Source organism: Schistocerca nitens, chromosome 1, assembly GCF_023898315.1.
Source record: "Schistocerca nitens isolate TAMUIC-IGC-003100 chromosome 1, iqSchNite1.1, whole genome shotgun sequence".
In the NCBI taxonomy this organism is placed as follows: domain Eukaryota; kingdom Metazoa; phylum Arthropoda; class Insecta; order Orthoptera; family Acrididae; genus Schistocerca; species Schistocerca nitens.
This window is the reverse complement of record NC_064614.1, coordinates 523807466-523823078: the sequence shown is the minus strand read 5'-3', so window position 1 is coordinate 523823078 and position 15613 is coordinate 523807466. Positions and strand designations below refer to the sequence as shown.

Below are 15613 nucleotides of genomic sequence, written 5' to 3'. Positions count from 1 at the left end.
CAAAGCACAGTTTGGTTTCCAAGATAGTACTTCTGTTCCAGCCATAACACAGTACATAAAAGTGGTATTTGAAACTATGAACAGGGATGACTGTTAAAGGTATATTTTCAAAACTGTTCATGACTTTTGAAAAATGTTGACCATAAGATACTACTACAGAAACTAGAAGTATTAGGTGTAAGGGGAACAGCTAATGAGTAGTTCCAGTCATACCTGGAAAATAAGGTGCAAAGGGTAACGAAGTTCACTCTCAAACTGATATAAATTTTTAGGAAACAATTATAAGAGTCAAAACATACGAACAGACACTAATAAAACACCAGAACTCCTAAAGAGACAATCAATCAATACGTAATAAATCAACATTGTACACAAAGAACACAAATAAACATGAATTACAGCTTAAAGGGTAAAAACAGCTCTGTCACATGAAACATATGTGATGAATGTAAATACTGTGTAGGTAATACAAAGTATTTATAAATGATTATTGACTGTCAACTTATCTAGAATGTACACATTAAGACACAGACAAAGAGAATGTTGTCAGTGTTTTACGCTCGTAGGGTCCAATCATTGTATGACAGCCAGTGTCTCATCACAGCATACTATTCCTAAGTACATTAAATTCTTAGCTATGGGATTTTCCTCTGGGAATCAAATGCATGAAACACCAACAATTTTCAAACTGCATAAAAAGAAGATATGAATAATAACTGAAAGCAATAGTTGGGTTCACTGTAAGGAAATATCTTTAAGAAAATTGGTATCCTCACTTTCCCATCTTTGGACACACTGCATAAAACATTATCATGCAACAAAAGCCAGTTTGGAATTATATTTACCAATGCAAAACAATTTAAAACTCTAAATATCATTTTGTGTCCTGGATAAAACTTGTTTGATAATTTGCCCAAGGATATGAAAGACATAACTAAAATACATTTGTTTAAGAGGCAGTCAAAGCAATCTTCTTAAATAATGCATGCTACACAACTGAAGATTGGTGAAACTCAGTAGAGGTTACCTAAAAAAAATGAGAACTAAAACACCTGTCACATTATAAATACAGTAACAATGTAAAGCTTTTTACAGGAAAATCACCATTCATGATTAGTAGTGCATAGTACTAATGTCTCAGCATTTTTCTGAGTACGACATCTCATTCATCACAAGGGATGTTGACACACTTTTTCATGCAGGCAGAAGGGAGATGTAAAAGAGGCAGTGCAATACAGTCACGGTCCTATCATCATCAGCAAGTGTGCAAGGTGCACAGCTATGTTTTGGAGACTGTATAAATAGAGTTTATGTATTTTTCATGTTATGTTTCTAACTTATTCCAAGTGTGTATAACTTGTATAACCGAAAGAGATAATGCATTTGTTAAGAAAATGTACTCAGACTAGGGAGGATGGATGTTCATGCTCTGTGCTGCCATCTTGAATTAGGTTTTCCTAAATCACTTCAGGCAAATTCTGGGGGCAATTTTTTTGACAATGTCATGGCTCACCAACTGTCCTCTCGTTAAACACATGCATAATGTATGCATATATAACTTATGTTTTCCCTTGTATCCTATATCACTCAATCCCACGTCCGGCCATCCTAATTTAGGTTTTCCGTGATTTCCCTAAGTCGCTCCAGGCAAATGTCGGGATGGTTCCTTTGAAAGGGCATGGCCAGCTTCCTTCCCTGCCCTTCCCTAATCTGATGAGACCGATGACCTCACTGTCTGGTCTCCTCCCCGAAACAACCCAACCCCAACTCCTGTATCACTATAAAATGATCCTTTAACAAATAAATTACCAAAACTAACATTAAAAGACAATTCATTGCATAATCCACAAGAGACTCAATGTTTGTGGACAATTATTGAAAGGTACTCCATCTGCGAATTAGCAATGCTATCGTATGCAAACACCAGGAATATTCTGTATGCATGATGCACCAGTGCCCAATATGGACAGCAACTCACCAGTTCTGGTAGGCTCTGTAAAACTGGAGCACGGAAGCCTGGCCTATTCCACATTAAAAATAGGACTAAGTTTCCTGATCCCTTAGGTAAGACAAGGATATTATTTCTCTTCTTTAGGGCCAGCAGCAGAATATATGTGTGTACTAATGGCATGATTATTAGAAAGATGCACGAGAATATCTGCTTATAATAACTAATCTTTACTCATGACGTACTCTTTCAGCATTTATTGCCATTGTCAAGTACATCTAAACTGATATGATGTCCATATAATGTCATTAGTGAAATGTCTTATAACTGTCACTGTTTTGATAAGACAGCAAATGACATAAATACAGGGTGATCATAAACGAATATGGGGGTTTTAACGCTTTATAATATTTATTATATTAAACTTAAAGTTATAAATGATATGTTAAATGAAAGAGCAATTCAAACAGTTTTACCAAGAACCTTATAAATGTTCAATGTGAGCACCATTTATCACACGGCACACAAGTCTATAGCAGAGTTCTTCCCAAACGTTGATAAGTGTGTCTTCAGTGATTGTAGTAACAGCTGCTTCAATCCGGTTTCTTAATTCAGGGAGGTATGCTGGTAGCAGCGGCACATACACATAATCCTTGATGAAGCCCCAAAGGAAAAAGATCGCATGGCGTTAGGTTGTGTGAACGTGGAGGCCATGCAAAGCAAGCCTTGTCATTGGGCCCCTTGTGGCCTTTCCAGCACTTGGGCTATAGACTTGATGTGTGCCGTGTGACAAATGGTGCTCACATTGAACATTTATAAAGTTCTTGGTAAAATTGTTTGAGTTGCTCTTTCATTTGAGATATCATTTATAGCTGTAAGTTTAATATAATAAATATTATAAAGCGTTAAAATCCCGATATTCATTTATAAACACCCTGTATATTGAAAATAATATGTTAATTATGGTTTGAAATTAGTTTGACAGTTCAACTCTTACAACATTATATGTTTACAAAGATTTGTTGGATTTTCAAAATATTTATGCCACTTACCATCTTAACAAAACACTGACAGTTATAAGACAGTCCACTAACAACATAATATGGACATAACATCAGTCTAGATATACTTGACAATGGCGATAAATGGCAAAGTTTCTGATCAAAAATTTGGCTCACAAATCACTCTGAATCTTTATAATTTCATATAGGTCCCCCCTCATTCTAAAAACTTATGAGAACAGTCAAGAGAGAAAAACAGAGATTTTCCTGTCAGAAACTTAAAGCTAGATTTTGATATCCACTTCTATAACGTCTAAATTTCCGTCAGCATCTGGCATGTGCTTATTTGGAGACTGGAAGATTTAAAAGTGATCCACAAATAAAAGCCACTGCATCATTGACGCAATAATACATATAGCTACTACAATCACCGCATCCAAAAGGTTGCTTTGAGGGAGTCCACTCTCTTGTTTAAAGCAAGCAGACAGAACAGCACTGACTAGATAGCTAAAATGCAGTGGGAGAGGCTAGGGGAGTGGAGGTAATAGAAAAATAAAAGATGTCCTCAGAACCAGGCATGGAGCTGCCTGAGGATATTTGGCATACAGGTAATATTGTATGTTTTCCCCAAGCTGAGAAAAATACGTATTAGGTGATGTATCTGAGGTATACCTTTGCCTAGCTGTCTTTGGCAGGATCCTGCTAGTAATGGCAGAATGATGTCTACTGGAACTCATGATGTCTACTGGAACTCAGATTGAAAATAATTATGGAGCTGCCTAGACTCTAGGATAATGACCGGGTAGCAGTTGACCAACAATTACAACATTTCTGAAAAGATGAATTAAAATAGCTCCTTTCCACAAACCAGGAAATTGTCCCATTTCATATACGAAATTAAATAAATCAATCTTGTGTAAGATTTTGGAATGCACTGTAGATGCTTTTCTCATTACCTGAGGATGTGCCCTGTGCCACATGCAATCACATGTACATCTGAAGTCCCATCACTTTTCTCAGCATCCACTCCGTGACAGTGGAAAGCTGGCTAAGGCTAGTGATGACTGGAGCCAAGTGCTCAGCAAGGCTACGTACACTGTCTACTCTGTTGGTCTAGAGAATCTCACCTTGCATTACATTGTTAATAGAGTGTAACTTGCACAGTCTCTGAAATAACCTGGCAGTCTCCCAAACACTCGATGAATGACCAAAATGATCTACAGAATTTTGAAATTCATGCCAATACCTTTTCTTGCTTCTTTTATGTACCATCAAGCTGCCCTTGCCTTCCAAGGCATATGCTCTAAGGTCATTAACACATAGCTGGTGAGGAGAACACTAAAATTACTACTTGCTTGTGGTGAAAGCAACATCATCATTTGGTTTGGACATTAACTTTCTCATTGAAGTATTATAAGGCAACTCTTCCTCCCGAACATCAGTTCAGCGGTACAGTTTACTGAGCTCAGGAACTGTGATCATGATCTCTTTACACCAGCCTTAATTATACAATGGTATTTTACATTCGCTACCCCATAGGTTCTCACTCTACACAACTACATATCTGCTTCTAATTGAAGAGTAGCAATACCCATTCCACCAAAGTACAGGCTGTTTTCTGAGAACTGATATTGATGATTTAATTCATCCATTCCTGGCCACAGAAACTACATACAAAATGCACCAATTCATCTTCCTGAGAACCTATATGAAAGTCTCACAATTGGATAACACTTTATATGAAAGGGGTCTCCAGACTGCGCAATGGTGGCTCGAATGTAGATCTATGACTATTTCCCACTGAACTGGTATGTATGAAAGGACTGGAGATCATGAGGACCCAATGGTAGTTGACTGTGACCCCACACAAGTGCTTTGGTGTGTATTTTGGCCCATGTCAGCTAAAGTTTCCACAGAGGTGGTACAGGCAGAGAAGCTATATGATAATGCTGCAAAGTGGCCTCATTGTCTAGAGCCACATTTCTCAACCTTTATTCCTGTGGCATAAACCAAAGTACATTTCAAACTTTTGCAGCATCCTTACATGTGATTTTTTTTCCTACTTGCAAAATAGCACACACAAAATACAATACATTTTTTATTGTGGAATAACTATGAGATACAAATTTATTGGATAAGACTCTTGAATAGGAACATATGAACATAAACATAATGCATGCAACAAAAGAAACTTATTACTCTTCAACAGGAACATTAAAATATTGTGACACATCTGATATGCATTCATGACACACGAATGTGTCGTGTCACAGCTGTTGAAAAATGCTTGTTTACAGTCTCATAACACATAAGGGGAAACATACTTTATCCTTACATGTGCACTATAGCAGTGGTTTGTTATTATATGGTGTTCAGGGGCACAAGTGAGTCTGGTATCCACTTTTAAAGATTGCTACATCACTTCAGTGGATTATTCATTTCTGTCAAGACTACAATCCACATCATTTCACTATCATATGGGTCCCTTGCAGATACAAACAATGGATTTTCCTGCATGACGAACTCCTGCTACCCCATATGCACCATAAGGAAACCATCTTCATAATATGATTTTTATTTTTACTCCTGCTGTTGTGCCAAGGTGAGGAGATAGCCCCAGAGTGGAATACGGACAGGTGGTAACTTTGTTTAGTGTCTTCATGATACACTCACACAGCCAACTGTCCTGTCAAATGCAAGTAATGTAACATGGTTTGACACCTTTATGCCTATTCTCTTAGGTTTAACAATGGTTTGGTTTTATTTGGTGATTACCTACTGACTATCATCTGTTAGGGCTACTCAGGGATGCACTACTTTGCTTTTCTTTGCATGCCTGCTTCATTCCCAACTCAGCTTCCTTCTGTCACTGGAGATTGATTAGAGGGAAGCAAAGTTTTTTGGAGTAGTCTGGATTGCAATGGCACTTACAGTTGCAAGAGATAGTGACTATTCATTTATTAATCCATGGATCACGTGATAATGACACAGGATTGTCATTATACAACAAAAATAAATAGCTCAAGTGTACCAACACAGAATGTGTCGGCACAAACCAAAGTACATTTCCTGATGATACCATCGCACCATTTGCATGAAATGATTTAGGAAAACCAAAGAAGAAATCGCTATGGTCAGACAGGGCAAACTCCTTCCTCCCTGAAAATGATGTCAGAGTCTTAAAAACTGCACCACCTCATTCAGCTGATCTCATCTCACAACATTTTTTCTATTCATATGCGATTTGCACAAGATAACATAATATAACAAAAATAGTTTTATACTGTTTGTTCACATCTCTCTACACTACTGCTGCACACACTGCAGACAGCTGCTGGTGACTTCATAACTTAAACATACAGCCATGCCCTTGCACCACAGCAGTCTATCTGGAAAACTGATTCTAGGACCACAAAGATTCTACTATACCCCATCCATGTCCTCCCTTAAGTTCATCTGGAAAACAGAGTCCCAAATGACAAGTGAGACATTGAGTACAGGAGAATGACAAGATATTAATATTATGCATGTTGTAGATCTTCAGAACTTTATTTTCTTGTAAAAAGCATTACACAATGATCATGTATTCTAATGTGACAGGGTGTTGTTGTTGTTGTTGTTCCCTATATTTATTAACCCCTACTCCAAGTTCTCTCCCTACCTTTAACTGCGTAGTACCCATTAGTTATGTTTTTACTGCCTTTTTAAACAGACATATTTTAATAATATTTTTTATCTTCTTAAGTAACATATTATACAATTATCCTCTAGTAAATATGCTATTTTGAATATTTGGCTTGTTCTACCTTAGTAAATATAAGTCCAAACTTTGCTACTGTTTCATGGTTACATATAGATCTACTAGTGAGATACTCACTACACTGTATGACACTATACTATACTGCATGCACAACAGAATGGCAGATGTTGATGCAGTAAGAATAACTAGCTTTTTAAACGGTTCTTTATAATGAGCGTAACTACTACTTTTAGTTATTTGCTGCCTGTATTTGTCTAGAGACAGTAACTTTAGCACGAGTTTTTTTTTTACTGTTCCAGCAAAAGAAGTCAACAAAGTATTACCATTGTAATATCTTGCGTCTTTCAGAATAAGTGATATGTTACACTTTAATTTCTTGGAATCTTCTCTCAACCAAACTGTATCAGTGTGTTAGATATGTGTGGGATACCATCAGGTAGAATAAGCTTACCGTAATACGAGGGGAGATCAAATATGACCCGGAATTAGCTTTTGTAAACTTCATTGAATCAACCAAACAAAAAAACATCCACATGGAATATAAGGGTGAAACCACATTTCCTCCTCACGTTGTTGCAGGTGCCACTGACAAACGTCCTGGTACAAATGTTTGTTTTCCTCAGTGAGAATATGAGGTACCTACCTAGCAGATGATTTCCAGAAGTTGTGTTTGTTAGTGACGGCTTGAGCATTTCCACAGCTTATTCCTATACTTGAAACAATTTCAGCAAGGCTTATGTGCTAATCTTCTGGAGCAAGGTCCTGTACAGCACAAAGGAGTTATCCCAGTCTGATCTTGTCCATGGTCATCGTTGGTTGGGTACATTTTCCACAGCTACCTGACCTCTACAAATGTTTTATGCCATTCCTGGACTTGGGTCTTCAAAAGGGTTTCTTCCATAAACTGTGTGCAGAACCTCCTCAAAATTTCTGTGTGCTTAGTGTCTTCTTTAACAAAAGACTTAATTATGCAGTGTGCAGCAGACATGTGTACCTCTTGCTCACACATGGTGGCCTGACTCGAGTGGTCATGTCACACAAACTGCATCATGCTGCTATTCCAGACATCCTCACACCATCCTGTCCAGGTTGCACACATTTCTGTCTTGTACTAAAGATGCCAGATTTAAATTTCAGTTCATATTTGATATGCCCTTGTAACTTCTGGGAGTACTAATGTGTCACACAGAAAAATAAATGCTACTGTCTCCTGAACCCCATCATTCGATATTTTCATAATTTTTTAACATCAGTGGTACTAGATTATTTCCAGTCTTGTATCAATTTGTCTGTATTGAGGTGTGTGATCTTCACAGTCTGGGAAAAACAAATGTGCAGAGCATAAGCCGAGCAGCGTCTCAAATAAATTATAACAATGAAATTATAACATGAAATGATTTCAAACTCTTTCTTTGTGACACTGCACTCAAAAGAGACAGCTCACATTTATTAAAATGGCAACCATATCAAGAGTCAAAGGGTTTGAGCTGTCTTATCAACAGAAAAATGGGAGTCACAGTCTGTCTGGCCACAAAGATTTAGGTTTTCTGGGATTTCACTGAACTGTTAAACACAAATTTCTGGAAGGTTCCATTTAAAAAAAATGTGTTCCATTTCCTTCCTCATTCTCCTTTTCTAATCACTCTATCAGTAAAATCTTCCATTCGTCTTGAACTCAATCAGTGGCAAGTATTCTGCAGTAGCCTATTACTTTCTACAAGCTTTCTCCAAGGCATGCAGTCATAAGACTATTTATTTCAAAATGTGCAGAGAAGAATATATTGAACAGAAGGCTAAAATGTGTTCCAACATCACTAACAGTATTACTGCTGAGATGATCAAAAGGTATGAGCTTCTGAAGCAAAATGAAAATCATATCGCGCAAAAATAAATTAAACTGATATCAGCCCCATTCATAGAGCCTACTGTGCATGAACATATATAAAGTTGTTTTTTTTTTTTTTTTTACGGCATTGAATTATACCTGATGTGAACGGCCGTCCAAAACATGTCAGTCCTTTTGGGAAGGCTACATTAACAAAAAAAACTGCAATTAATTTACATATTTAGCTTATTATCTACCAAGAGGAAACAGTTCTAGCACTTACTGAATGTTATGTGTGTTTTACATTCTGCACATCTGTATGACTGAGCAGAAAGCCCTACTTCTGGGCATATGTCCTTAATGTATTGTGGATTCTCTGATGCTATAACATGAGCACAAATTCTGCATACTTGTGCAAGACATTTAGTGTGACAAACATACAAACAATCTGAAAAAGAAAACAATTTCTACTTATCTTACAACAGGTCGTAGCTGAACTCTATTTACAGACACATTCTATTAAGAATATAGTACCTCTACACTGATACCATGACTGAATCATACTCCAGACAGCACCACAACATCTATCACAGTATTGTTTTGATGCAGAAACGGGCTGGTTCTGAAATACAAAATGATGCCCTAAGCGTACTTTGATATCTTCCCGAGGGCTACAGGTTAATTCTTCAGCCACATCTCGTGCTTCTTGCAGTCGCAAACGCAGTTCGATTAAGCGCCTCACCAACCACTTTCTCTCCTCCGAGCGTTCTGGACTTTCCAATACCATATCCTTGCATTGCTCCACAGCCTTCGTCAACTCCTCCACTGAGGTAAGTCCAGGCCCATCCTGTAAATATTATGTTTTACAGATCTCACAAATGTAACAATGTTTAGGTAACATAGTCGATCCATCAGATACCTCTGAAATCGAAAGGCAATTCGCCACACTTATTAAACTTGGCGGAATCGTTGATTTTCCATCCCACGTATCGTCCCCGGATATACACCCTGATGTTGATGACGATGGTGTCGACGCCAGAGTGCGACTGACATTGATGGGATCTTCATTTCCTTCCTCGCACTCTGTATTTCCGTAAATCATGCTTGTAATGCACATAAACGGGCTATCACATTACAAAAGATGACAAGCATCCAGTACGGATACGTAAAACTAGCATAGTTTTCCACGCCTTTCACCAGGTAGCATATACGACAATATTTATGACATCATATGCGATACTTCAAACTTCGCAAACAATAACATATTGCTTTCTGCTAGGGTGAATCAAAGAACAGCAGAAGAAGATAGTACGTTGGCTGCTAAATACCAATCAACAAGTAATGAACAGACTGCGCAGATAGTAGACCGAAGATTTGCACAGATATTACATGTCCGCAAAAGTAAAGTTAGAGGTATAAGGAAAATATTGTTCTGATCTGTGAGCGCAGATCACCTCCACGTAGACAAGTTGTGGGCCTGTGGACTGTAACTCCCCGCAAATCTGCAGTGAGCAAACAAGCATTGGCTTCCGAGTTCCAATTTGATTTGCTATCGATACAAATACAACATAAGTGGATGTGAGTGGATTATGAAAGAATGCTATTTATACCACTTTCTTCCCGTCTTTGTTATTCGAAATATATTAACAAAAAACAATTTACATTAACGAAATGAAAATGAAATTAAAAATGAGGCCAAATGTGTCGTATTACTAGAGCAAATGTGCATTTAATGACCGAAAAACGTTTGAAATTGCCGTCCTGAGACTATGTTATTCATCTAAGCACTGAATTTTTTAGTATTTAAAACAGTTGTCGCCTGCACACGACAGAAATAACGAACAAGGAGCAGTCGTGAACAGTTGCATGCTAATGTTTTGGGCTATGTTGTTCATCTAGGCACTGAAGTATTTAAAATCGTTGTTGCCTGCACACGGCAGAAATAACGAACAAAAAGCAGTCGTAAACAGTTGTATGCTAATGTTTTGGGCTATTTAAGATGGTGGCAGGCTCACACCCACTATGGATTCAAAACAATGTTCAGCGTAAGTCTATAGCGTCATGTCGCTTCTTCTTTTTACCTCAATGGTAAGTCTATAGTTTCTATGGTGATATGTCCTCGTGTAGTCATTGAAATGCATTAACAGATAGAAATTTTCCCTCAGCACTAATTTTACATATTCCTTCGTAGTTCAATGATCGGTACCGCAACTAAACGTTATTTTTGATACCCATTCAAACTAAAAAGTTCTGCAAGCCCCTTTTCTGTCAAGTATTTGTTCCTATTCTATTTTAATTAGTTTCTTTCGTGCAACATTTAATGCTATCTGCCCACAGACGAAGATTTATTGAATTTTATTCTTTTTCAAACGTTATTTTAACCACAGGATTAGGCAGTTTCTTCCCCTGTCTTTTTTGTATGTATTGGGAACTACCATTCAGCTAGCTCACCTGAACATAATTAAATCAGAATTTTCTTTTTAACTTTTTCTGCTTCTTACGCACGTTATTTCAGCGAAAAAATTGATAGGCTAATGAGTTAAGAGACTACCATTTTGCAGTTAAGGAAAAAGCGTAAACTCGCAGGCTATAAATCAGTAGGCTGCATTGATACTTAATCAAACTCTTAGTTTATTCACTTCATGGTACAGGAGCAGAATTCCCCTCTATTCTTTGTAGTTTAAGCACTATGTAACAAAATCACTCAAAACTCTAGCTGCAAAGCAGCGATGCAAGCAATTTTTTTGAGTCGACATTCTCCTGACTATTTTGATGCTGCTCGCCTCGAATTCCTCTCCTGTTCCAATGTTTTTATCTCAGAGTAACAACTCCAACCTAAATTCGCAATTACTTGCTGGATGTATTTCAGTCTCTGTTTTACTTTACATTTTTTACCATATACAGCTCCTTGTAGAACCATGGAAGTTATTCCCTGATGTCTTAAAAGATGTCCTACCATCTTGTTTCTTTTTCTTGTCAGTGTTTTACATATATTCCTTTCCTTGTCGATTCTGCAGAGACACCCTTATTCCTTACTTTTTCAGTCCACCTAATTTTCAACATTCGTCTGTATCAAGAAATCTCAAACACTTCGATTTTCTTCTGTTCCAGTTTCCCACAGTTCACGTTTCACTACTGCACAATGCTATGCTCCAAATGTATAGTCTCAGAAATTTCTTCCTCAAATTAAGACGTATGTTTGATATTAGTAGACTTCTATTGGTCAGAAATTCACTCTTTGCCTGTGCTAGTCTGCTTTTTATGTCTTCATTGCTCCATCCATCATGGGTTATTTTTCTTCCTACATAGCAGAATTTCTTAACTTCATCTACTTCATGATCTTCAATTCTGATGATAAGTTTCTCGTTGTTCTTACAGGTATTTCTGATGCTTTTCATTTCTTCCATATTTCTTCGCTTTACTGAGTCCCTATGCTGTACTCATTAGACAGTTTGTTTCAACTGATGACAATAGATGTTAAGTCCCATAGTGCTCAGAGCCAGACAGTTTGTTCCACTGAACACATCCTGTAATTCTATTCACTTTCACTGAGACTTGCAATGTCGACAGCTGATCTTATCACTGATATCCTTTCACACTGAATTTTAATCCCACTCTTGAACATTTATTTTATTTCCACTACTGCTTCTTCGTTGTATAGATTGAACACTATTGGCTAAAGATTACATCCCTGTCTTACGCCCTTTTTAATCTGAGTACTTCATTCTTAGTATTTTCCAATGTTTTTCTTCCCTCTTGGTTCATATACATAGTGTAAACTCTAAGACAGATAAAATGATGCACCGTGAAAGAATTATCCGAATCTGTAGACGTGATGTACTAGTATGGACAAACACATGATTATAATTTCAGTAAAGTAGGATTATTTATTCAAGAGGAAGAGCTTCACAAATTGACCAAATCAATAATGCATTGGTCCACCTCAGACCCTTATGCAAGCAGTTGTTTGGTGTGGCATTAATTGATAGATTTACCATATGTCCTGATGGAAATCATGCCAAATTCTTACGAACTGGCGCACTAAATCGTCAAAATCCTGACATAGTTGGAGGGTCCTGTCAATAATGTTCCAAACGTTCTCGATTGGAGAGAGATCCGGCGACGTTGCTGGCCCAGGTAGGGTTTGGAAAGCACGAAGATAAACCGTAGAAAATCTCGCCGTCTGCAGGCAAACGTTGTCTTGCTGAAATGTAAGTCCAGGATGGCTTGCCATGGAGGCCATAGAATATCGTTGATATACCGCTGTGCTGCAAGGGTGCTGTAGATGACAAACAAAGGGATAGTGCTGTTAAAAGAAACGGCATCCCAGACCATCACTCTTAGTTGTGAGATCGTATGCCAGACGACAGACAGGATGGTATCCCACCTCTGCTTGGGGCGTTTCCAGACAAGTCGTCAGTGGTCGTCAGGAATCAGTTTGAAGCGGGACTCGTCACTGAAGATAATTGTGCTCCAGTCAATGAGATTCCATGTCAGATGTGCCTGTAGACGCCCCAGACTGTGCTGGGATACCAACCTGGCTGTGAACCGCCATATAACCCGACAGGCAGGAGTGATGGTCTAGGGTCCCACGTATTTTCTTAGCAGGAACCCTTTGGTTATAATTCGCGGCACCCTTGTGGCACAGCGGTACATCGACAATATTCGACGCCTGTTTTGTTGCTCTCCATGGCAAGACATCTGGGCTTACATTTCAGCAAGATAACGCCTACCTGCAAATGGCGAGGTCGTCTACTGCATGTCTTTGTGCTTGTCAAACCCTACATTGGCCGTCATGGTAGCCAGATCTCTCCCAAACTGAAAACGTTTGGAGCTTTACTGGCAAGACCCTCTTATCAGCTTGGGATTTTGACGATCTAACTCGCCAATTGGACAGAATTTGGCACGAAATCACTCAAAAGGACATCCAACAACTTTGTCAATCAATGATAGGCCGAATACACCTTGCAAAAGGGCCAGAGGAGGACCAACGTATTATTGGTTCGTGAAGCTCTTTCTATTGGAAAAATCATTCGATTTTTCTGAAATTGCAATCATTTGTTTGTGTGTACATATATGGCAGATCTACGTGCTTTCGTCACAGTGAGATAATTCCTTCGTGTTACATCGCTTTTTCTGTCTTATTGTCTATATTACTTGTCTTTCCCAACAGCTTACCCCTAGTTTTCTCAGAATTTTGAACATCTTGCGCCATTTCGCATTGTCAAGGAGTATTTCAGGTCAACAAATCCTATGAACATGTCCTGATTTTTCTACAGCCTTGCTTCCGTTATCAACCGCAACATCAGAACTGACTCTCTGGCACCTTTACCTTTCCTAAAACCAAGCTGATCCTCATCCAACAGAAGCAAGCAAAACAAAGTAGTAAATAAATTCTCTGATGATTAAGAGGCACTACATTTGAAACAAGCGAAAGCTCAACCACTTCTTGTCTTGTGCATATCTAAACTACATTTCACATACACAGAAACAAACCCTTACTTTAAATGTAATGCCAGTCTGTCCTAACAAGGTAGCAAGATAATTTTTAGATGTAGTTTCTGTCTCTCAACACAAATTTCAAACCTGTGGATAGGTGGGAATCTGTCATCCACGACAAAGCGGCTGTTTCATACTCAGTCTCAACGTGAACAAGGCGAAAATGCTCTCGCTTCTTTTCATTATTAATTCTTGGAGGTGTAGTGTTGTCAGTCAGTCTTAAGGGCTGCTCAAATGCTAAAAATTTATAGCATATAAAGAGTACTGTGCGATAATACTGACCACCCGAGATCGATATTGACAGGTTTTGCATATCTTGAAGAAAACTGTAAAACTTGAACACATTGACACTACTTCAATATATTTTAATTTATATTGTACCATGCAAGAATTGTATTGTGCAATATGTGTCAGTTTGCGTTGATACAGAGAGAAATTTAATTTGCTTTGAATGAATGTCTGTGAAGGGCGAAAAAAGTAAATGCCAAAAATCAGTAAGTGGGCTAGAACCCTGGGAGATACTTTAAAGAAATGAAGCTCCTAATTGACGAGTAGACGCCATATATGTCTTTGTCCACAACAGAAGAGGAAACTGAAGAGCATAGTGCCATGAAAGTAAGTAGAGATGTTTATTTACTTTTTTGCAGTACTTCTCATAATCGACAAATGAAACCTGTCCAGTGAGCATATCCATTTATTTATTTTGCAACAGTTGTCACAATACACAAATGAGATCATGAAAGCTTTCAATTAGCAGAACTGCTAATGTTTGATTTGTGGTTTACGAATCTCCATTCAAATATTCACAGAAAGGTTCTCTGACTTGATTTGCCAGTTCTACATAATTTCTGCATGTGGCTTGCAAGGTAAGAAATTCAATTACAATAAATGAGAGTTCAGATTGTCGAGCGCTGACATGTTCACTATGAAGCCAGAGTTCTAAATGAGCCGTCCGGTGTGGCCGTGCAGTTGAAGGCGCTTCAGTCTGGAACTGCGTGACCGCTACGGTTGCAGGTTCGAATCCTGCCTCGGGCATGGATGTGTGTGATGTTCTTAGGTTAGTTAGGTTTAATTAGTTCTAAGTTCTAGGCGACTGATGACCTCAGAAGTTAAGTCGCATAGTGCTCAGAGCCATTTGAGCCAGTTCTAAGTGATCCATCCCTGGGCATAAATATTGCACAATAATGTTGTGTCGATGTTGGCTTCTCAGTTTTGGGCAATATATTGACACAATATTATACGCTATATATGTAAAGCAGAGTGTAGTTATGTTTTTCTGCATCTCTTCTTAAACTCCTGGATCACTTTCAGCCAAATTAGGCACAGAACAGCAGGCCTTACAACCTACCATTTCCAATAGGAGTGGAGATATGGGAACCAACGCTTTCTCCAGCACCTGGCATACAGGTTTCCCTGCACAACAAGTATGTCATATAGGAGCAGTATATGCCTGCCAAAACAACCTGCTTTACAGGGTAGTCTCAGTGTCAGAGGCAACAAATGATTTTCTGAGACCCGATTGTAGGCTTCTATGCATGACACCTGTTGAAGTAGTATCACCCTGCTTAATCAACCTGCTT

General features: G+C 38.3%; 1 protein-coding gene across 2 annotated transcripts in view; it reads right to left on the bottom strand.

The window, feature by feature from the left end:
* The window catches only part of LOC126253369 (differentially expressed in FDCP 8 homolog A), a 74394-nt gene extending 64551 nt beyond the window's left edge, over window positions 1-9843 (bottom strand). The window contains exons 1-4 of one of the 2 annotated variants that reach the window (XM_049954652.1): window positions 9454-9843; window positions 9069-9381; window positions 8818-8982; window positions 8694-8738 (exon numbers count right to left, since the gene is read on the bottom strand). In XM_049954652.1, coding sequence (XP_049810609.1) covers window positions 8694-8738; window positions 8818-8982; window positions 9069-9381; window positions 9454-9651 — 721 coding nt within the window. In that variant the 5' untranslated portion in view covers window positions 9652-9843. The remainder of the gene's footprint in view (window positions 1-8693; window positions 8739-8817; window positions 8983-9068; window positions 9382-9453) is intronic. The other variant, XM_049954661.1, reaches the window with a different exon arrangement.
* Between the last annotated feature and the right edge of the window lie 5770 nt (window positions 9844-15613).